The sequence below is a fragment of the Pavona decussata genome, unplaced genomic scaffold (genome assembly GCF_977016875.1).
Source record: "Pavona decussata unplaced genomic scaffold, jaPavDecu1.1 SCAFFOLD_48, whole genome shotgun sequence".
NCBI classification, from domain to species: Eukaryota; Metazoa; Cnidaria; class Anthozoa; order Scleractinia; family Agariciidae; genus Pavona; species Pavona decussata.
The window spans coordinates 1,185,449-1,209,606 of NW_028145470.1; the positions used below are offsets into that span (position 1 = coordinate 1,185,449).

The 24,158-nt window shown below is 39.7% G+C and overlaps 2 protein-coding genes across 2 annotated transcripts; one reads left to right on the forward strand and one right to left on the reverse strand.

The window, feature by feature from the left end:
• Nucleotides 1-1,215: 1,215 nt before the first annotated feature.
• LOC146481663 (polypeptide N-acetylgalactosaminyltransferase 10-like) lies at nt 1,216-20,198 on the reverse strand. The gene is made up of 8 exons (XM_085107741.1): nt 19,120-20,198; nt 9,814-9,980; nt 8,890-9,262; nt 7,930-8,047; nt 7,462-7,782; nt 5,918-6,016; nt 4,501-4,638; nt 1,216-3,922 (listed from the first exon to the last, which is right to left on the reverse strand). The coding sequence occupies exons 1-8, from the start codon at nt 19,470-19,472 to the stop codon at nt 3,770-3,772; spliced, it is 1,722 nt and encodes a 573-aa protein (XP_084963867.1). The 5' UTR covers nt 19,473-20,198; the 3' UTR covers nt 1,216-3,769.
• A 29-nt stretch (nt 20,199-20,227) lies between these two features.
• Nucleotides 20,228-24,144, forward strand: LOC146481664 (protein N-lysine methyltransferase METTL21A-like). Its single transcript, XM_085107751.1, has 2 exons — nt 20,228-20,984; nt 23,487-24,144. The coding sequence occupies exons 1-2, from the start codon at nt 20,346-20,348 to the stop codon at nt 23,562-23,564; spliced, it is 717 nt and encodes a 238-aa protein (XP_084963877.1). The 5' UTR covers nt 20,228-20,345; the 3' UTR covers nt 23,565-24,144.
• The last annotated feature ends 14 nt before the right edge of the window (nt 24,145-24,158 follow it).

The window sequence follows — 24,158 nt, forward strand, 5'->3', positions numbered from 1 at the left end:
GCATGATTTAGGTACTGAAGACAAAGATTAAGTCACAAGCCACGTCATCTTTGTATGAGCAATATCATAAGCTGCAGCCTTGTTCTCAGTCGTCCTTGGCATACAATCAAATGTGATGTTATTCGTTGAGCTGAACAAGGTTTGCCCAGGAAGCTCAGCACCAAGCCTCCACCTTGTTCAACAAGCACAATGAGGCCTGGAAATTAGACTGCATTTGCTCAACCAACTCTGCACATGAGACCCAACAAAAAATACCTTGAATGTTAAAAGCTGTCTCATTGTATCAAGGAATGTAATGTTGCTGATAAATGTAACAGTGCACACACCCTGACCAAAAACCAGTATTACAGTGCAACGCACCTTACTGTGGCCACCCAACAAACTTATTTTACAAGTTAGCCAATGAGGATATGCCAATTTCATTAACAGTCACACCTCCTTGCAAATTCCAACAGGCAAGTGACGCAACAACGAGTCATTGAAAACATGTTGTTTTGTATTTTATGTAGCTTACTTGTTAAAAAAAAGTTTGATGGGTGGCCACGGTAAGGTGCATTGCACTGTAATTCACTGACCACAGAAAACAAGTTCCTTCCCAACAAACTCAGTGATGAAGCCACAGAAATTCAATTCGTTTGTAACTGCCTTTTGAAACAACATTTACCTTTTTCTCTTACATGGAAACCCTTTCTGAAACCAAGTGGCTACCCTAAAATAAAATTCCTTTACTTTTCACTTTGGGGTAGAATTTCCAGGACTTGATACAGAATTCCCTGACTTTTCCATGACCTTGAAATAAAATCTGTTAAAAAAGAGTTATTTCCCTGACCTGATAACTGAGAGCTCAGGAGAGTTCCTAAGAACAGTTTGAATAGATATTGTTAAAACCTGTTTTGAAAACAAACACCAAAACGGGAAAATATCACTCAAGTTTAAACAGGATGCGTGGTGAAGTGGATGCGTGGTTAGCTCCCTAGTGTTGAAATCCATAGTTCGCGGGTTCAAGACCTTAAGCTACTCTGACCATTAGCTGGAGTTGTTTCATGGCCGTTTTGAGTTCAACTCCTTGACCAAACTTGTAAATAGCTAGCTGGTCTGTCTCCTGCCAGTTGGGATTTTTAACCACTTAATTTCAGTTTGAACGTCTGCAATCTCACTATCATCTTTTGCTGCAAATACTTCCCAAAGCATAAAGGACACTTGTTTCTTTTAATAAATTTTTATTCAATTATTTTTCACACAAAATGGTCTGTGGCTCAAAACGTTACTATTGATCGTAATTATAACGATATACTTTGAGACTAACAGCTCAGTACTGTGCTTGTTAAAAACGTGTTTAATGTCAACAATCATCAAAAATCTAAACAAAGTAAAAATAAGTGCTGAGTCAAAATATGCTCCTATTGTCAGTAAGCATTTTTAAATTTAATTTCTAACTACCATAATTTTTATCACACGAAGGTTTTCCAATTGCAATTTCACAGTTACGATAATAATAATTATTATTACAATGTCATAGTTGAGATTTATAAAATAATGTATTTAATTGATTAATTTTCTGAGAGTTAGTTGTATTTTTTCCCTTTATGAATTTTGTGATGTTCTGATTTTGCAATTCTTTTAAACTCTAGGAATTCTCGTTAATTTAGTCGTTAATTTTAAGGAGATTTTTTGTCTGTTGATTGCACTGTTTTCCTTAAATTGCAGTGATAAATTTGCCACATAAATAATGAGGCATGGACAAATAAATTGCTGGGGTGCTTACACAAACCACTTGGTCAGAAATTGTCAGCATAAATATGAAATGATCTAAATTGTCGTAAGGAACTGGTCATTAAAAGTTTGTTCAAAGAGGACCCACCTTGTCTGGGTTGGAGGGCTATTAAGTCACCGCTTATGTCATGAACAGTTTTAGCAAGAGTCTGCCTTCTAGATAAACAAGAAAAGTGAGGTTTGAATCTCATTGCCAGTTTTTACTTCTGGACAGAGGGGTGGCTGAACGTAAAAGAGACACTCTCTTTTGAGTTTGAGGAAGGCGAGGGGAGAGGAAGGGGGGGGGGGGGGGGGGAGTGCAGGTAGAGACCAGACCATCTATTTTGTTGTTTGGTGGGTCCTGTTTCTAGTATTGTGCAGTTCCAGAAAAAAATTCATGTACTCACCCCATCAAAGGTTATCAGAAATTCCTTGGGGGAGGGGGATCTTAAAAGTCAAAATTTTAGAAGCAAAGTATGAACTCAAGTTAAACTGGAATTTCCTGGGGGGATGAGGGATGGAAAGCAAAAAAACTTTTCATGGGGGGAGTATGGATATTTTCTGGAACTGCACACTAAAAATAGTTGTTTTGACCACTACCCTTAACAGAAGATGGATAAATTATGTACCAAAATCAATGTTTCACCAGGAAATCTCGGGATCCAAAGAGAAAATTTGATACAAAACTACTGCACCTTTCAATAAAATGTGGACTCTGAACTTCAACACCCAAGTAACAATCTGCGTCTTCTACCTCCGTCAATCAAACATCGACAACTAAATGACCGCAAAAATACAGAAACCAAAAAAGTACATTCAAATCCACCAATCAATGTTTGGAATTGACCTTTTGAATCTGTTGGGCCGCACGACTTTGTTTTGTACGAGGCAGTGACCAGTGAAAAACATAACGGTTGAATCGTGAACTTCAGAGTCTGCATGTTATTGAAAGGCGCAGCAAGTTATCTTGCCAAAGTTAAGGTCACAGTGTTACCACTTGAGAATGATCTTTTATTCAGTGAGTGGCACAGGCATACTCGCAAAAAAGGAAATCTGAATGCTCCCATCAGGAGTTGAACCTAAGACCTTCTGATTACTAGTTCGGATGCTCTACCACTGAGCTACAGGAGCATTGTTGGAGCTGAGGTCATTAACATAAAAAATCCCGACTTTTCACTGACTACAAACCAGTTTTCAAGGTCCATAGAAGATAATTTCTCTACCATAAGAGCCAGTGCTACAGAAACCAATTCCTTTGTGAATGTCTTTTAAAACAACAATATCGTTGTCAATAACAAAACCATTCCCCAAACCTGGTGGCCAGCAAAAAATAAAATGCCCTGACTTTTCACTGACTTTCTGGTTGAATTTAGAATTCCCCTGACTAATCCTCTGACCTTGAAAAAAATTAAATTCTGCTTTTCCCTGACTGTGGCAACCCTTGAAAAATGCACTCAACAGTTTTAAAGTTTAAAGATGCTTCAGATCGTGAATCTGTGCAGCAAACAGATACAAATTTAATTAAATCTTATTTTCAATGAACGACCATTCTAATACCCACTGCAATTATTTGTTAGAAAATTATTAATTTGAACAATTTTGTGAAACTGCTAAGTAACATATTGACAGACAATTTTTACCAGGTTGAGGTCATTTTTGTAACTAAAATATTACAGCAAAATAAGTAACATGCTTAAATAACATGCTTAAATGTGGGAATCTGAAAACCATGAACACTCTTATTTGAATTAAAATTTAAAAGATACAGCAGAGGACTATTAAATTTGTAGAGAATAAACAAATGGCTCTATATGTGTCACAGAAGTCCATTTGTTTAAAATTCCTGCAGTTTAGCAATTCGAATAAGTGTGAAAAAAATTGAATTGAATTGAATTTGACAGGATATTAAATTGACATGCAATTTTAGTAACAAATATGAAAAGTGCTAAGACAAGGTTTTCTGATTCACACTACCTTCTACATCAAATTTCTGAAAACTTCAAAATTGCAAGCTAAATTAAGCAGCTTTTTTAGTGGTTAATTTGGAGAGGTCGTTTAATTTAATTTCCCATATTTGTTCTGGTTTATCCACACAGGGCTCCATGACCGGGTATCCTTTGTTAGTTGCTGTCACGCAATTGTTAGTGATGACATGAAGAAGTGTTTTGTCCTGTTTAATAAATGATAAAATAGTGAGAAGTTAGTGGAAACAGGAAGTTGAAAAAAACTTCCAGGTTTGTCAAGAGCAAGCAGTCAAATACAAGGAACTATCAATAACGTTTTCTGTAAAACAGGAGGGGGGGGTGGGGTGGGGTGGGGTGGTGCCCAGACCAGAGACCCACCCACAACTTTACCACTGCACCTGTGAGACAATGCTTTTACAAACAACTTTTTGTAAAGGATTCTGTTGACAATACCCAACAAACTTAATAAGTTCTAAACAACTTCAAAATTATTGATGGTTAATAATATTTTCTTGGGAAACAAATTGAACAAGGAGTAACTTACAGTGCTTCATGGCCATTACCACTTACAAAAACTTTTGAAACAGTTTTTGACAACTTTTTCAACAAACAAACTTTTTTTAATAGCAATGTTGCAGCCAACATAAATGTTAACCAGTGGTAGTGTAGGTTTGATATATAATTCATTTCACTGACAAAATCTGTTGGTCAAATCTTCAATCTACAGTCTTTGTTTATTAACTAAATAAATTGCATTTTATTTCCTGCATGTGATCACTTTTACCTTGGTATAACTAAATTCCTGGTTTCCTTTAAGTTCGTGACAGCCATAAAATGTTATTTTTGCCCCACTAAAGCTTTGACTGACATCTAAGCAGGCCTCATCTTGTCGGAACTCCTTCAAAAGTGTGAACTGGAAAGCCTGCAAATGAAAGAATTCAAAGTAAAACTCTTGTCAGAACTCATCTAATTATTATTAATTTTGTGACAGGCCAAGCAAAGGTCAAAGACTTGAGAGTTAAATTGCAAGGGTGCGCTGGCGACAAAATATAATATTATATTCTTATAATTTTTATTAGATGATTCACATCTTAATTATCCAATAACTATTAAATACAACTACTTCATGAATATACAAACAAATTATTGGTCAGGATACAACTTGATATACAATCCAATAACCATTGGATACAACTACTTGATAAACACTGTACAATCCAATAACTATTGGATACAACTACTCAATATCCGATCCAATAACTATTGCATACAACTACTTGATATACAATCCAATAACTATTGGATAAAACTGCTTGATATACAATCCAATAACTATTGGATAAAACTACCTGAGATACAATCCAATAACTATTGGATAAAACTACTCGAGATACAATCCAATAACTACTGGATACAACTAGACAACATTATACCAGTGATGCCAACTCTCCCGCTTTTGGCGGGAGACTTACGCTTTTTTGCCTCATCTCCCGCTCTCCCGCTTTGGTACATAAATCTCCCGCTTTTTACGTCGGCTATAAATACTTAATATTGAACGCTGATGACGGCGTTTTTGTTTTCGTTTAACCATGAAGAAATGTTGAAATTACGGTAGAACGGTGAAGTCCCCCCCCCCACTGAAGGCCTAAATATAGCCGTAATTCCACAGCCCTCGGAGGCTCTTCGCTGTTGCTGACACGGTTCTGCTGGCTGCCCATGAAGATTTCTGGACGTCTCCCGATTTTTGAACTCCGTGGGTTGGCATGTATGTTATACAGTCCAATAATTAATATTGGATACAACAACACAATATACAATCCAATAACTTGTGGAAACAACTACTCAATACGCAATCCAATATTGTATACAACTACTCTATATACCATTCATTGAATGGTATATAGAGTAGATATGGATACAACTACTCAATATGCAATATGCAATTTGAAGCCTTAAATTCCAAATATTATGCCCCCCCCCCCCCCCCCCCCGCCCCCTGCTGAAATTTCCAATTCCCTCCATAGTGAAGTGTGTAAGATTACATAAATCAGTAGTTTTTTTTTATGTGGTTACTTAAGTTTAAGAAACTAAAAAGACATTGTTACTCTCACTCAGTATTCAAGTTTTGGGGTGGGCAAATGGCAAAGATTTTTAGGACACATAGGCACCACTTAATGAGGATTTACATTACGTAATATTACCTGGTTTCCCATCATTCCATGACATGGCATCAGCCCAACTTCACCACCAGCTTTCCTTCCCATAGAATCCAAACAAAGATTGGTGCCTGGGTTTCGAACCTAGGAAAGGAATTATGATTGTGGCATACACATCACTGCTCCTTTTCAATAACATTAGAACTCTGAACTTCAAAACCCAACTAATAATGTGTGTTTTAATTACTGGCATTAATCATAAATAAATATATTATTACGGAGACAACTGAGTGACTGCAAAACTACAGAAAAAAAAAATGGATCAAAATCTGCTAATCACAGCATTTGAATGAGACTGAACCAACTTAGCTAAATATCAAAGTTTTCTAAGAGCAGGGTTCTCATTAGAAGGTGGGACCCGGGTACCAGTACCAGGATACACAAGAGTCAGTACCTGCCTACTTTCAAACTGAACATAAAGAAATTCACTTCAAGTGTAATTTTCTGCCCAGCTTCTCTCCTATAGGTGTCCCCCTACTTCAAAACTTAATGAAACCCCTTTAAAAGGGCGATTTAGACGGTACGATTTTCTCTTACGACTGTCGCATGCGATTTCTAGAGTGCGCACTGCTTGCGTCATGTAAAAATCGTACACAACTTTCGCCACTCAACATTGCCTTTACCTACGATTGTCGTAGGATTTTAAAACATGTTTTAAAATCCTACGACATTTTTCGTGTTGTGCGCGTCTGTCGTAAGGATGTTGTAGGTTGATTTACACAACGCGATTCGTGTTGTAGGCATGGCATAAGCATGTCACATGCGACAAATCGTAGGCAAAATTGTACCGTCTAAATCGCCCTTAAGAGATCCACTGAGCTTATTGACAGCAGTGGAAAACACAACGGTTGATTAATCTTGAACTTCAGAGTCTGCATGTTATTGAAAGGCACAGTAAAGCAAATAGTTCATAAAATAGAAATAACTTTTAGTTATTGACAATGTTTTGGTATCACAGCCAGTAGGGCTAAATCCCAACGAAAAAGATCTTTGATCCAGTGGATGGGCTTTGTTACATCAACTTTGTTTTCAAGAAAACAGGGCCAAATAATCAAGTCGGCATAAAAGGAAAACAGCGAAAAAGAGCGACATTCTTAGTGTTAAAACAAGTCAGCATATAAAGATTTAGCAAGATCCTGCGAAAAAAATAGAAATTTCACCAAAAAACAATATACATGTTTGTCCCAAATAGTGGGAATCCTTTCAAACACATGTATCACATACGTGTTACATATGGGAGTATCCCTCCGCCTCCCTGGGTGCTGACTCACCCAATAATTTTTTTTTGGTTTGACTAAGGTAGTACAGTCAAACCTCTTTATTATGGACACCAAGGGGACAGGAATAAATGTCCGTATTATAGAGATGTCTGTTTTAGAGAGGTTAAGGCTTTCTATGGATTTTGGTCTCTCAGGGACCAAGTGAACTGTCCGTAATAGTATAGAGAGATGTCTGTATTATAGACTTGTCCGTAAGGAGAGGTTCCACTGTATACTATTTATTCCACTTCTACAGCATCCTACACTTACCGGGCCATTAGCCCTCAAGGGTTCATAGATTGATCTGACAGTGTCATTGGCTACATTCTCCATATACCACTTGAAACTTTTACATTGAAGTCTTTTGCGCAGTGCAATCCGTTCACTAATATCTCCAGGGTCTACATGTCTTAGTTCAGGCTTCTTGTCATACAACCATTCTTTGTACTCATCCATCCACACTTCAGCCACACGCTTGAAGTTTGTAAGCGTAGCATCAGCCTTTGGGTAGGAATAGGGGACATGGTGCCGATAGACGTGTCCCACACGAGAACAAGGGATGTTTTCTAGTTGGCCACCACACTGCCAGAGCTACAAGGAGAATGAGGAAACCAAAGACAAATTTTGTCAGAATCTCTTCAGAATCTCCTCTTGCATAAAACGTTTCATTTGTATGTTAGAACTCGCAAGATTCAGTTAATGTCACTGCTGAGACTATGACAAGGAACTCTATCTTACTTTGAAGGACAGTTCATATTGCTCTCCTCCCCAAATGAACATTCCTGGATCATACAGCCCAAGCTCATGAAAGAACTCCCTGTTGATAGCAAACAGTCCTCCTGCCATTACTGGTGACCTGCAAGAAAAACAAAATCAAATGATCAACTGACTGACTGACAGATTGACTGACTGAATGATGGACAGACTGGTTGATTGACTCATTGGCTGAATTGCTGACTGACTGACTAACTGACTGACTCACTGACTGACTGACTGACTGACTGACTGACTGACTGACTCACTGACTGACTGACTGACTGAATGATAAATGGACAGATTGGCTGACTGACTCATTGGCTGCATTGCTAACTGGTTGATTGACTGACTGACTGACTGACTGAATGATGGACAAACTGGCTGATTGACTCATTGGTTGAATTGCTGACTGACTGACTGACTAACTGACTGTCTGACTGAATGATGGATGGACAGATTGGCTGACTGGCTCATTGGCTGCATTGCTAACTGATTGACTGACTGACTGACTGACTGACTGACTGACTGATTGACTGACTGACTGACTGACTGACTGACTGACTGACTGACTGAATGATGGACAGATTGGCTGACTGACTCATTGGCTACATTGCTAACTCATTGAATGATGGATGGACTGGCTCATTGACTCATTGGCTGAATTGTTGGCTGAGTGACTAACTGACTGACTTGCTCCATGGATGACCGATTGACTGGTTGGCTGGCTGGACTGATGGTCTGACTGACTGACTAACTGACTGTTTGACCAACCAGCAGATTGACTGCCTGACTGACTAGTTCAGGTTAACTCATTGACTGACTGAATTGCTCATTGGCTGAATTGCTGACTGAGTGTCTCACTGTCTGATGTGCTGATTTAACGACTGACTGGCTAGATAATAACTTTACACAGATAAAAAGTAACAAACAAATACAACATACCTTACTTCTTGAGTGGGGTCTTTCCTTTTCTTCATATCCTCAGGACGCACAGGCCTCTCTTTGTAATCAAATCTCCAATTAAAAGTCCCCCGTATGTAAGGATCCATAGGCTTGTATTCAAAGGTGCTGTGATCAATAAAGTCTATTGTAGGGCATACTGCTGTCCGACGATCCAAAGCAATTCTTTCCAACAGGGGTGGTAACCAGCCCACATTAGCCTCACAGTGTGCATCAAGAAACAACACAACTTCTCCAACAGAGTTTATAGCTCCAATTGATCTTGCTTTAATTAATCCAACTCTTTCTTTGGTTCTAACAATCTTTATTTTTCCTAATTTCTTTGTATAATCGTCCAGTTTTTTCTGTAGAAATTCTGACGATTAAACCACAAACAAAAGGTCATTTTGTTTTAACCATAATAATTGTTTTTACAAAATAAGCCAAAACTTTAGAAACGAAGTATACAGCTAAGCTGGAATTTCCTGAGGGGAGGGGGGATGCAAAACAAAAACCCTTCCATAGGGGGAGTATGTATATTTCCTAGGACTGCACATTAAAGGGGAAGTATCATGGGGTTTTTGATATAATCAGCTGCCAAATAATTCTAGATTGACGAGAGGAAAGAAATCAACTCAATTCTTGAAAGGAGCAACTTGTGATCTGTTCTAGCACATTTTGGAAACAAAAATGCGAGAACTTGAAAAATATTAGCCTAACATTTTTCAAGTTCCAATCCATACCGGCCTACTCTGTCTCTGGCCAGAGGCACTAATCGATAGTTTTATTGCACTGGGGTGATAGTTTTATAACAAAGTTGACAATTATTTTGTTGTTTCTGCTGACAGACAAACATTTTTGGGTTTTGAAATGACAGCAAATTTGCGTGATACTTCCCCTTTAAGTGACAAACAGAATAGGACTCACCTTTACTACTGAAGTCATCCACCATTACTATTTCCTGAAGCATATGAGGCGGTGATCTGTTTATCACACTGTGTACTGTACGCAATAAGGTTGACCAGCCCTCATTATGAAACACTATAACCACGCTCACTTTGGGAAGATTCCATGGATATTTGCGTTCCTTGCATCTGAAAAATCAAGGAAGCTTCTGATTATGGTCACTCATTTTCAGTTGGTCTGAGAAAAATAGATTTTTGTAACTAAAACAACATCCACAAATTAAAATTATGTTAAAAATGATCCCGGGTAAGCAGCTTAGGAAGGGCATAACATTATGGGGTTCAAAAATGACTGGTTGGTGTAAAAGATGTTAGGGGTTCAAAATCTGCAATTCCAGTATTTGTTTGAGTTTATAATTAACAACTTGTCGCTAAACATAGTAGTTATAAATACACACAACACAATCTTTGGCAGTAAATGGGACTAAAGACATTGGGTGCTCCCTAGCATAATGGAGGGTGGCAGCAACACACCCTGCAAATGGAGGCAATAAGGGTGGCAGCGACACACCCTAGTGATAATGAGTAACGCAACAAGGGTGGCAGCGACACACCCTAGCAATAACAAGTAAGGCAACAAGGGTGGCAGCAACACACCCTAGCAATGATAAGTAACGTAACAAGGGTGGCAGCGGCACACCCTGCAAAGTATGGATGAGCCAGCGAGTGAGGTGCGTCCCCACCCGGGTGTAAGTGAAAGTTAAGGTGGGGCGAGAGCCCCACCCAGCCTGCAACATGCAAGGGAAGTGGCAGGTGTGCACCCAAGCCAGTAGTCCAGCTTTATTGAAATAGGGGGCAAAGGGAGTGGTGGGACAAAATACAGCACTAAGGCGAAGTAAACTTGATAAAAGTTATTGTGCAACGTGTACTCGCAAGGCAAACAATGAGGCACGCAATCCGGACCTAATGGATATAAGCATACCTTGGTATCGATTACATTTACTAACAATGTCCAGTTGTAATGAAGTACTGTTCAAAGACACAAAGGTCAGTTTATGTTCTGCTATGCAGAACAAGGCAGCTATATAATAAGTAATGTCACGCAAGGTCCCTGTATTTGCGAGATGAGTGTAATAGATCTTTTAGTGGCGATGAAGTCGCTGATATGCACTAAGGACAAGGTTGTGTTAAGCTCCCATTAGTTAACTATATTTTACAGGTAAAATAACCATTAACAACTTGTCGCTAAACATAGTAGTTATAAATACACACAACACAATCTTTGGCAGTAAATGGGACTAAAGACATTGGGTGCTCCCTAGCATAATGCAGGGTGGCAGCAACACACCCTGCAAATGGAGGCAATAAGGGTGGCAGCGACACACCCTAGTGATAATGAGTAACGCAACAAGGGTGGCAGCGACACCCCCTAGCAATAACAAGTAAGGCAACAAGGGTGGCAGCAACACACCCTAGCAATGATAAGTAACGTAACAAGGGTGGCAGCGGCACACCCTGCAAAGTATGGATGAGCCAGCGAGTGAGGTGCGTCCCCACCCGGGTGTAAGTGAAAGTTAAGGTGGGGCGAGAGCCCCACCCAGCCTGCAACATGCAAGGGAAGTGGCAGGTGTGCACCCAAAATAATATCCCAAATACTGCCAATTACAATATGCGAAAGCAGAGTCCAATAAATATGTTTTATATAAAACCTGTCCCTAAGAGGACGAGGAGGCCAGCCAGCTGGGAACCTTCTGGAGCACGGAAGGTGGAGTTCGTATGTAGAGAGTAAAGCAATTGCTTGACCATCGTCCTAGTGTCTGGATAAGCCAAGGCGGCAGGCCAGCTTCTGCTGCAGTAGTTGCGGCACCGATCCTGAAGCTGTGGGATGAGTAGAGCTCTGTTGGTATTCCGAGACGTTGGAAAATAGTACGAAGGATGGAGGTGACTTTAGCCCTGGTGAGGTAGTTTCCAGACTGGAATACGTAAAGCGGGGAAGTGCTGTTGAAGGAACGCGTGGAGAGGTACTTTTTGAGAGCCCGTACAGCGCAGACAGAACGATGAGATGGTGCGATGAGGAGTGTGCAGCCCTGACGGTAAGGGTCGGTCTTGGATGACTTTAAATGCAGGGTTAGACATCCTCCAGAGTTGAAAGAGACATCAGAGTTGGAGAGATGCACCAGTGGGTTGAATTGGGTCGCAGATGGAGCTGTAAATTCACTAGAACGGAGAAAACCGTAGAAGGCTAGAGTAAATGCCGACCATAGCATCAACTTGTCGGAAGGGAGAAGGTCAGAAGCCCTAGCTAGCTCCTCTTTAATCTGCCGAAGGAGGGACATGGTAATGGGAAGACGCTGACGGGAGGAGAGGCCCACTGTGCGCTTGATTCCCCGCAAGAGGAGATGAAGAAGTGGTGCTTCCTGGAAGGGGTCTGGCAAGCTATTCTCAGTGTGAGCGAAACGGATACCTGCCAGGTAGAGCTTGATGGTTTTAAAGCTGACTTGGTCGGCAAGATAGGCAGCAAAGAACCGCAGAGTGTTCTCCGTGGCTGGAAAGCATTGCCATCCCTTGGAGGTACAGAAGGCAGAGTATCTACGAATTCCTGCTTGGTATGAACGGCGGGTGGAATTGGCGATCGCCTGGGACTGTAGGAAGGCTAGGCGATGTGCCAGAGGGTCAGTGCTGACTTGGGAACAGGAGTTGGTTCCACATCTGCTGTTGGGGCGAGGCGGCGGAACAGCGTGATGTTTGGTAATCTTGGTGCGGATCTTTTCCGGCAGCGGCGGCAATGTGCTCTCGTGTGGAGGTTGGTGGACTGGGACGCCCAGGGAACCTGGAAGAGCCGTTGGGAGGAGACTGGGCACTAGCTGAGGTTGCGATAAGCCGCCATCTTGGAATTCTCCCGACGTGGCATTTGAGGTGTTTGGGAGGGCGTTCGGCGCGTTGAGGCCGGTGGCGGGGCCGCTGTTGAGGACGCTGGCAGGAGAAAGTAGAGGAATATCCTGTGGCAAGCCAGCAATTTGGTCAGAGCGCTGAGGGGCAACCACTTCAGCGATGATCTCACGGAGTTGGAGAAGTTGATCCGGCGAAAATGTGGAGACCGAAGGCATCTGTTGGCGATCTGGAGGCTGTGGTCGCCCAACATCCAAAGGATTTTCGTTCAAGGCGGTTGGAGTTTCCCGTTGAGGTGCGTGCGTGCCTGCCTGTTCGTGTTCGAAAACCCGCTGGGCCAAGCGGGTCTTCGTGCCGGTTGTCACGAGATTACGAGCCGACGCGAGAAGAATCAAAGAATTCCTAGGTAAAGCATTTAGCTCCTGCAGAGACATGGTTTTCGGGTTAAGGCTAACCGGGCGGTTACGGCGTTTGGCTGGTCGAGGAGGCATAATCGTAAAGACAAAATACAGCACTAAGGCAAAGTAAACTTGATAAAAGTTATTGTGCAACGTGTACTCGCAAGGCAAACAATGAGGCACGCAATCCGGACCTAATGGATATAAGCATACCTTGGTATCGATTACATTTACTAACAATGTCCAGTTGTAATGAAGTACTGTTCAAAGACACAAAGGTCAGTTTATGTTCTGCTATGCAGAACAAGGCAGCTATATAATAAGTAATGTCACGCAAGGTCCCTGTATTTGCGAGATGAGTGTAATAGATCTTTTAGTGGCGATGAAGTCGCTGATATGCACTAAGGACAAGGTTGTGTTAAGCTCCCATTAGTTAACTATATTTTACAGGTAAAATAACCATTTATTTTCAAAAATGTCTTTTTATTTTATAGTTTGAGCCTTTGGCAGATACTTTGGGCTTAGCTTTGGCCCCAAAGATATTTTCGGGATGGAGTTATGGCTGTATTTCCAATTTTCCTTTTTAAATCTTCTTTTCAAGTATTATCATTCCCACGGGAAAGTGTACTTGTCTGAAGAGTGAATGTAATAAGAAAGGCTTTTTTCATTACCTCTATTTTCTAGGCAATGTGGTAAAAGGGCAATGTGTGGTGTGCTTTGAGTAAAAATTATGAGCATTCAGTAAGTGGTTTGTGAGGGCAGCTTGAACTGAACCCAGAATTGTAATATCCATGGCCAACATCTCTGGAAGTCTTTAGAAATCTTGAGACGTCTTGCAGAGACATCTTTGAAAATCTTAACACACCTTTGCAGGATAAAAATCTTATGCTTGTGACTCAGAAATCCCTGGTGAAAAGCCTCACAGGATCTTCAAGGAGCTTTGAAGATCTTCAAAGACCTGCTAAGGATCCTTAAAGATAAAGATCCTAGGGAGGATCATTGAGGATCTTTGCAAGATCTTGGAAGGATCCTTAAAGTGCCACTACGACGAAAATTTTTACTTCTATTTTCGCCCTTTTCGTGTTCCAATCCATTTAATGAGTTCGAAATTGCAAAAATAGCTATTAATTAGCTTTATACAAGCTTACTGATCCTGGGAATAAGTGGCCGAAAACCATCGAAAACCCGTCCGCCATTACTCCGACGGCAAAGTGACGCCCGTGGTCATTCTAAAATGCGGTTGCTTGTATGAGATCCTTGTGTGACGTCATACGCGCATCGAACATCGTGCGTTCCTTGCAAGAACTCAGTAAACTTCAGTAATCGAAAGTCCTAAAGTAGGTGAATAGGCAAGATTATTTGTAAGATCCGCCATCCAGTTTGGTGAAAAGCGATCTAAAGGACAATTTTATCGAATATCGTGGATTATAATTTCCTTGGCGGTGGATTTGGAGTCGTATGACTGCAAAGAATACGCTTCGAAGACACGCGAACAGCTCATTCAAGCCTGAGATTTACATGTAAAGCCGAAGAAGAAACGAATTCACCTCGGCATTTTTTACTCAGCAACTGTATTGGAGGTAGACATATGGTTATTTAATATTCTGGGTATGTTTTCTATTTGGGATTAGTAAACAGAACCTAATCACTATTCGCAGAAGCACTTGAGCAACAAATTATTGAATAGGATGGATAACTCCAGACCAAATGTTGATGCTATGTTGGTGGCGTGTATGGTGTTCGCAAGTATCAATCAAAGCTGCATAATGAGTCAAGAAAAAAAAGAACTATTAACCTTGTTTTTTTATAGTTCAATAAAGCTTTGACAAAACTAAAATGATGTATAATTAACTTCAGTTGAAAAGTGGGTAGCTATGGCTGTAATCTACAGAATATTTGCAATATTACAATACTACAGGGCTGTAATCTTCCAGGTATTACCTGGTTAGATCCCTTCCACATTCTACAACAACTTTCAAGCAGTAAATGAAGTAATCATGAGGGGCCTAATATCTTAAAGCCACAGTCCAAGTAACATTCAACAATAAATTGTTGTAAAGCCCTCAAATGCAGCTGGAAAACTAAAGATTAATAAGAAAGTTTAGGAGGACAGCTAAGGAGGAAACCTTAGTAGGCTTGCATCATATCTCACCCATTTTTGTTATTTCAATAATGTTTGTTCCTTGGTCAATGAGGATGTGTGAATCTGAGTGAAGCAAGCAAACCAGCCCCTTGATATAGTGTCAAACTGACATTATAATTCTAATCATTTTACATATTGAGTGTGAAGGGCCAGCATAACACTGTGCTGTAACAGTATAATTTTGTGTATTTTCCCACAAAATAACACAATGTTCACAGACATAAATTGAAATATTATAGTTATGAAAGAATGACCATCCTTTCTACAGATATATCTTAATTACTCTTGGAGATTCTACCAGAAATGAGATTTAATGTCTTTTTTCTTTGGTGTTTTAAATATTTAAGAGCCAAAATACTTTAACCTAAATTTTCACACAAACCACAGCTTATTTTTTGTTTTTGTTCAGCGACATGAAGTTCATTGTAATTGTTATCTTACTTGACACCACAAACATTTTCATGCTTTATACTCATACTACGTGTTTGTTGTTTTTCTATTCTGTTTAGCTTTTTCCTTCTGTCAAATAGCCCTGGCTTTCTTATGTTGGATGTTCATATCTGTGGGTTTTTACGTTGGCCTTCAGAAAATAACCAGAACCAAGAACAGGGCCAGCTTTAAATATCAAAGCCATTTTTTATGCCAATAATACCACATATTTTACTTTATTTCATTTTATTATTATTATTATTATTATTTTTTTTTTTGGGGGGGGGGGGGGGGGGTTTGTTTTGTTTTTGTTGTTGCTGTTATGACATAACACTCAAATCTCCCTCACTATGAACAAGCCAACAAAATAATTGGCCATCAGTAAACAATTTCCATAATCCCTTCACTGGTTATATTAGTGTGCTTGACCTATATCCAGGATATTTTTTTGAAGACTCTCCTATCAGCTATGTTGCCAGTTTCTAAGATCAAATTTAAAGTTATGCCTTTTGCTGTGGCCCTCTCTGATAACCATTACAACAATGAGAATACTCAGACCACAAGAATGCATGCCATGATCCCACTGGCCAAAAACCTTCCCTGTATAAAGATAAGTTTACCCTTGAAGTCAGAGGCCAGTCTTGCTGTCTACTCTCACCTTGCCTGCAGCATGTGGTTCTTGATGACATGGGTATGACAGCAACATTTAAAAAAAACCACACAGACACAGAGTCTGCATTACCAGTACCTACTTGTCATATTGATATGATATCAATGCTAAATATTGCAAAAATTTGCTGGTAGTTCTCCTCCTCTCCCTTCCATTTATAAATTTGCACATTATGTACAATGTAAACCTTAGTGTAAGATCCTGGCCCATTCTTCTGGACAAGGTATCTTCTGTAACTGTGAAAAATGCCTTCATGCTTCCCTAAACTAACCCTAATAATACAGATCCCAGTATTTTAAGGTTCAGGAAGTGTCGTTGACAGATCTAAACTAAAAGCTGAGTGAGGTTTACTATGGCATTATTTACCATGGGTAGTCCTATTTGCCATGGTGTGCTTTGGTGACCTTGTTGACGCCTTTGTACTGTCTCTGGTATATACCAAAACAGTGCAATACTTTTTTTTAGAAATTTATTATGTTGTACAAAAAATGCTGTAAAATTGGCCGTCCATATAACAGACTTTGCCAAGAAAACAAAAGAAGGCACAAATACAAAATTAAAAATTCAAACACAAAGATGAAATTTACCAAGCACTGGTAGTTTTCCACACTCTTTAGAATAGGGTATTGGACAAAATACTGTCTCATAATTTTGTCAGTTTGGTTCATTTGTTCTCTTTAGTACAAACTAATATGGTTTAAATTGTAGATATTATCTTGACTTGTCCCACAAGATAACTTTCAGCATAATATTCACTGCAAGTCTGCACAAAGGTGCAGTCAAAGCATATTTACAAGTGATATTTTAAAAAAATTGCTCAATAGTATTATAATAAGTTAATAACACAGACCAAATAGGATTGCTACAAGACCTTCTTGACTCACAGTAGTCAGTGATAGCTACATTAGAGAATTTTGCAAGTTGGAGTGTCAGCAGGTCTACATCAGCTGGAAAGTTGCCTGCAAATTTCTTCTGACCTGTACTTTCACATATCATGTGATTGTTTCAATATATAGAGATTAATTTTTCATGTCAATGTCACAATCAGTTTAATTACAATTGCTCATTTAATACAGATCGAAAATCTCGCCTTGCTGCGTATTCTACAGTCGGCATACAAGTCTTTCACAAATGTGTTGGGTGCTTTGTACGAAGAGAGCATTCGAAAAACTCGAGGCAGTTGATTGTCAATATTTATTATACCACAAGCAATTACTATTATTATTTGAATAAAATAGAGAATCTATGCATTTTCATTTTACCAAAGCATGACACTTATAGGAAGTAGACGTAATGAACACTGGACAAACAAAGCATTACAATGAGCTATAAACAAAACATACACACCACCACTCCGCGCCACTTGCTTTCATTGCACGCATTCACGAAAGCAGTTCATTTCCGATTAGTTACCTTGGCCTAATCGCTTCACTTAGTCCCTCGCTTTACCCTTGAAAAGTAAGCATCGAGGCAGTAGCATTGCATGGCAGTCCTTGCGTTTGAGTTTCCCTCGAAGCAGCTGTCGCAGTCGTCGAGAGGATATGTATTTACAGACTTTAGTACTTCGGTGCGATGTACAAAAAGACGATTTGTCTGAAGAAATTACTCCCTTTTGACGTATTTCAGAACCATAAATGTTCAAACAACCACCATTTAAGGTTTTTTCGGTTGCCCACAATACGTGCGCGTTGTAAAGACGGCCCTTGAGCCACTAAAATAAAAAGAAGTGGCTTCTTTCAGCGAGATCGAACATTCGAAAGCTGGCCATGTTGTTGTGCGCGTATGACGTCATATTGCTGTCGGTGCAACTAGATCCAGCTTTCTATGTAGTTCACGGCCATTTGCCGTTCGAGTAATGGCGGCACAGCGAAGCTGAACTTCGCGTTTAAAATAACTGGTCTTCCCGTTGGAATTTCGATGTAAAATTTGGCGTGGTTAGTATTTATCACTTGTACTTTCCAAAGCTGAAGAAAAAAAGGGATGCAAAATTTTGATCGTAGTGGCACTTTAAAGATTCTTGAGGACCTTTGCAAGATCTTGGAAAGATCTTTATGGATCTTTGAAGATCCTTAAAGGATTCTTGAAGATCCTTGAGGATCTTGCCAAGAAAATGAAGGATCCTTGGGGATCTTTTCAAAGATCCTTGAAGATCTTTATTAAGATCCTCATAAAGATCCTCATGCAGATCTTTAAGGATCCTTAAAGATCCTTGAAAGATTTTCACCAGGGATGGTGAGCCTGTATGGTAATACAACACGAACGCATGTTACACCCCATCTTCATAACTTGTCTGGCAATGAAAACTCGCCTTGCAAGTTGCAAGAAATGTAGACTAGTTTTCATCTTTTTGCAAGTTGTAACATCCATTTTGGTGTGCACCATGTTTTCTGCAACTTTAAATACAATACTCTCCTCAGTATTGCATACATTCCAATGCAAGTTGCTGATAAAATTGCCTTGTGTTCCTAATAGCAAAATATCTGATCAAAGCAAAGCAATGGTATTTACAAGACCATTAATAATTGAAAATATTTCCATTATATCAGAGAAATCGGTGTAACTTCAATTTTGACTCGTGAGGGTCAAAAATTAAAATTACGAATGATAACTCTTTTACTACAGATCTTTGTACTAATATAAGTCTTAAGCTTATCAGAATAATGTAAGCGATGCTAATATATTATTACGATGACAAAATTGCGTGCTTTTCATTAATTTTGCAAGAGCTTTAACCAAAATATTTCAAACAGAGTGATCAACGAAAGAAAAACAAATATTTTCGTTGGCTTTGATACTTACGCCGAATGTCTTGTATCTTTGATAGTCCGATCCAAAGCAATTTTATCACTGATAAATTGATTGAAGCCATACTCCGCATAAGCTCGATCTTTGTCGCTCTGATGCCCAGGGTCCGTTTGTACAGCTTCACCGTTTGAACCCGGCCCCTGAAGAACAACTTTTATCTTTTCCGGTGTCCAGAATTCCTCAATGTTTATCATCTTTCCCAGTTTAGGATGAGACTTCGCCACGTGAATGGGATCGAGTTCGTATTTTGTGCAGCCATTAAAACCACAGTTTACGAATAAATACACAATTGCACAGGTTATCAAGATTGCCAAGCACTTGCAAGTTCTTTTTAACGAAAATCGCATGACTAAGCTGTAACACACAGACTCTCTTTCCTAAAGTACAACATCAACAATTCTAAACCACAATGAATGGCGTTCGTATGGAAACAAATCCAGCTGAGTAAAACAAGAATTCGTCACCTGATCCTTTCAAATGCTGAATAAAAAACTCATTCGCATATTTACCGCAACATTACAGGCTTAAATCGAAGAGCTGACTTTCCACAAGAATTTTTCTGCAGTTCTTTTACTTCTTCGTCGCTGTGCAAAACTTCATGAGCGGAAACCAAGGAGACGTTGAAATGGATCATTGAGTAACCAGCTTTGAAAGCTGTCGTTGAAATCCTTTACGTCTCTTTCTACCGCAAACAAAACCACAGGTTGGAGAAAGACGGTGTAACCAATGTAAAGTATTATTCGATTTCAGTCAAGCAAACCAAATCACAAGTTAAAATGAGATAAATTAAATAAAAATGTGGTGATTATCCAAAACAGCTCGGATGAAATCTATTCGCTGGATTTCCCAGCTCGGCGTATATTGATCCTCTTTGTCAATAAACTTTCCTTGTGGAGTTGTGCATTAGTTGACAGTGCCCATCCCCTGCTTTCTTGTGAGAGTCCTTTGTTAATAATGTCTATAACATAATTTCGTAGAGCTTCTAAAAAACAAGGACGGAAAATTCAGAAAACCAAAAAAATTAAATCAGTAGACGCAGTTTTCGTCGTTTACTTCATGTAAGATGCAAAGGTCGCGGCTCCACACGCGAGGGTCTACGAAGTGCCGCGCGGGAACGCGAAAGCCCCGCGAAACAGAAACAGTGCGGTACTGGGAATGAAATTTTTGGCTTGGTTACACTGCTGGTTTGTCGCCTGGCGGCTTCTGCAGTTTGTGACAAAATGTGGCTTAGACAAGAGTATAAACCAGAAAAACAGCGCTTTGAAAAACCTTTTGAATTAGAGGTAGACAACGTACAGAGTACTCAACGAACTAACGGAGCTAGTCAGGCGTTTTCCAAGAAATCCTTCCTGAAACTTGAGCAGAGTTATGGCGCATTGGGGACAACAGTCTGGGATGGAAGCATTGCACTCGCTAAAATGTTCGACAATCAAGAGATTTTCCCTTCAGATTACTTACAGATGTGTAGAGTGCTAGAACTTGGTGCTGGCTGTGGTCTTGTAGGGATTTATCTCTGTTTGTTAGGGGCGAAAATGACCCTACTTACGGATCAACAGTGTTGTGTCAAAACTCTTAAAAATAACGTGTCTTCGAATGTTCCTGAAGTTGATCGAAGCAAAATCCAGGTTATGGAATATTCCTGGGGCAACATTACTACTGAGTTGACAAAAGATGGCTTGTTCGATTTGGTTTTAGCTGCAGAAGTTCTCTATTCGACAAATGACTCATTACTTTTGGCTCAGAGCATTCCAAAGTTAACCCATAGAGATTCACGCGTTTTCGTCTCAATGGGAAGAAATCGCGGAGGGGAAGAGATATTTGTTAATACATTAGCAGAGCAAGGATATCTATGCAATGAGGTATGTGCCCAGGGGTATGTGGAGGGGGGGGGGGGGTGGTGGTGAAAGTGAAGTGTTTTAATGCCTATGGTTGGGAGTTGTGTTTTTTTTTTTTGGTGCAGAACTTTGTACTGACTCAAGTAAGACTTGTAAAGGTATAATTTGTCTTTCAGGAACTGTAAAATCTCTATGAAGTCCCCAGTGCAGGGGTTTATTTATTTTTAGCTTAACACTGTAAGCCCTATAATGCGCCGATCAAATCAAAACTTCAACATTCCCCCCCCCCCCCCCCCCCCGGGCATTTGACTATTTTCTGTGCCCGGGAGTGGGGAATTTGACGGGTAAGGCCTTCCCGGGGGTGGGGAATTTGACCTTGCCTGGGTGGGGTGGCGAAAATTGAACCGAAAGTGTCAGGTTTCAAATCGCTGTTTTGGGGGGGAGGGGGGGGGGCGCCGAGTTCGCTAACAGCTGTAAACACGCGTTTGGACGAGATGGAAGAGTTTAAAGGAAGAGATACAGCATTACAAAAAAAGGTCTTCAAAAGTGAGAGTGCTTAAATTTTAATTATTTTTATAGATTGTATATGAACGATGTAGATTTTTTATTCAATGAGTCAAGCTGTGGCTTTGTCCCGCAGTGAATAGTGAAAGTGAAAAACCACTTTTGCTTAAATTGCAGAATATCCTGCCACTCGAACAACATTCTACGTAGCTTGCTAACTAATTAACATGTATTTCTAGTTCTTTAAACGATGTAGTTTTTTATGCAATGAGTCAAGCTGCGCTTTTCTCCTGCATTTGTGTCTGCAGAGGTTTTAAGAATAGCCATAAAACAGCAGTGAAAGTTAAAAAAAAAAAAACATCGTCGAATGAAAAACCGCCGCTTTGGCTTAAACTGAAAAATACCCTGCCACTCGAACAGTCTACGTAGCCGGCTAACTCATTTTAACAACCTTTGCCGTGTTTCGGAGTTAGAACAGCTTACACTTGCTGATTGACATTGTCCGACTTTTTTAAAAATAAATTCAATTTCCAATCATTAGTTTCAATGTTAAAGTTGTGGTTTTTGTAGTGACTCATGACAAGAGCCGACAACGATTGTTCTTTAGGAGGGGCATTTGACAGACAAATCCGACAATAAGGTAGGGTATTTGAACTCCATTTTGGCCCGAGGGGGCGGGAATTTGAACGATCCAATCTTCAAAAGTTCAAATGTCCGGGGTTTGCCCGGGGGGGCGGGGGGGGGGGGGATGTTGAAGTTTCGAGTTGATCGGCGCATAAGTGATCAACATCAAATTTCTCCTTGTAATATCAATGCTTATTCAACCCATGAGGCCATGGGAATTAAGGATATGATCACCCAAGGTGAATTTTCTTGTTATCTTAATCAGTACTTTTGAAGAAAAGTATGGAGACAAGATAGGAGAATTTGTTCTTTGACATTAGGGGTTAAAGGGTTAAGAAGAGGGGGTGGGAAGGAAGGCTCAATAGAGAAGGAAGAAAAGCTTAATTAGCCTTTCCAAAATGCTTCCCTACAATAATTTATTGACCGAAACATAGCAGTAATGAGTCATACATTACAATGTCATTCTTAGAAAATACAAAACTGAATGCAAGGCTGGCACTACGGCAAAGGGCAGATTTATTAGTGGCCACTAATAAATCTGCCCTTTGCCGTAGTGCCAGCCTTGCTTTCAGTTTTGTATTTTCACGTTCAAGTGACGCCTGACACGAGGTCTTTCACAAGAGAGATCCGGCAAAATTACCAGCAAGTTTAATTCCTGCGTTGTGTGGACCTCTGCATTCAAAAGTTTTCGTCATTCTTAGCTTGGCACAATAATATTTCTGCACATAATTTGAAGACCAAGGTTTTAAATTAATGAACTGACTGACGTTCTGACCATTGGTGTGCCTGAGTTTTGAAGTCTCTCTTTTGTGTTTTCCAACATTGGAAGTAGAGGGTATATATATAAATGTAACTACTTTTGATCTCTTACATTGTACTGCTTCGTTTCTTGTAGTGTGTTTATGTCTGTTAAATATATGTTATATTTCTTTTTCTCTTTCACTGCCCGCCTTGATCAGCTTTCGCTATTGCAGTCTCTTCAATTAGCTAAAAAAAATTGGTAAAACATATAATAAAGATTGATTCATAGGGTGTGTTGTAGAGGGGGGGGGGGGGGGGTGGAGCTTATGAAAAAATAGGACCTCCAAACAGGGAACTTGTTAGAGATGGGGTGCTTAATTAGAGCAGGGATGTTTTATCTTTTATAGCACATGAAAATAGGTCTGCATGCTGAAAAAAGCCATTTCATGTAAAATATTGACACTATGCTGTTGCTGTGCAGTTTTTGATTATTGTGTGACTGTAAATCTAGGAATAAGCATTGATATTACAATAGTGCTGATCACTGTTAGGGCTTATAGGGTTAAGCAATGCAAAGAATACATGTACCTTAATTTAAAAGACTAACCGGCAAATGGCAATATTCTTTTTTTAATGAAATATTACTCCATCTTCTAGGTTCCAAGGAATCAACTGCATCCAAAATACCAAGATGACATCATCAAGATCCTTGAATTTAAATTAAAAGTTTGTTGATTGCAGCTCAATAATTAAGAAAGAAATCTGTCTTTCATCATCATCCAGCTGCCAATATTAAAGGCAAAGAAAGTCAATGTGGGCTCAACAAAAAACTGGGCCCAGCATTTGTGACACACTAAAGCTATAGTTTTTCATGTGAACTGCACAAAACTATCCCACCAAATTAAAAAACATGATTTAGCACCTCATCTCTGCTCTTCATTCTTCCAAAACTGTTTTGTAAAACCTGGTTTTCAAAAACTGCTTATTTGAAATTTTAAGAGAAATGACACTCTCCCTTCTAAAGCTGATTAGTCTATGGTAGAAGAACCTGATATTTGTATCACACATGCGGCTAGGGCTTGCCCAAGATGAATCGGTGTGTATTTCGGTAGGGATTTGTGTGTTTTTCACTGTTTGAATGTGCAGAAATTGGGTCGATAAGGAAAAATAATGGAGCAATGGGGAGGGAAGAACTAAGGAGCACACTTGAATCAATAAGAGCTTCGCGTTTCAATGACTTCCAAGACCAGTCCTTCTGCAGATATTGGCAGGAATTTTACCGAAGTTTTATCCACAGTGCGTACTAAAACTGGGCAAGTTTAATTTATT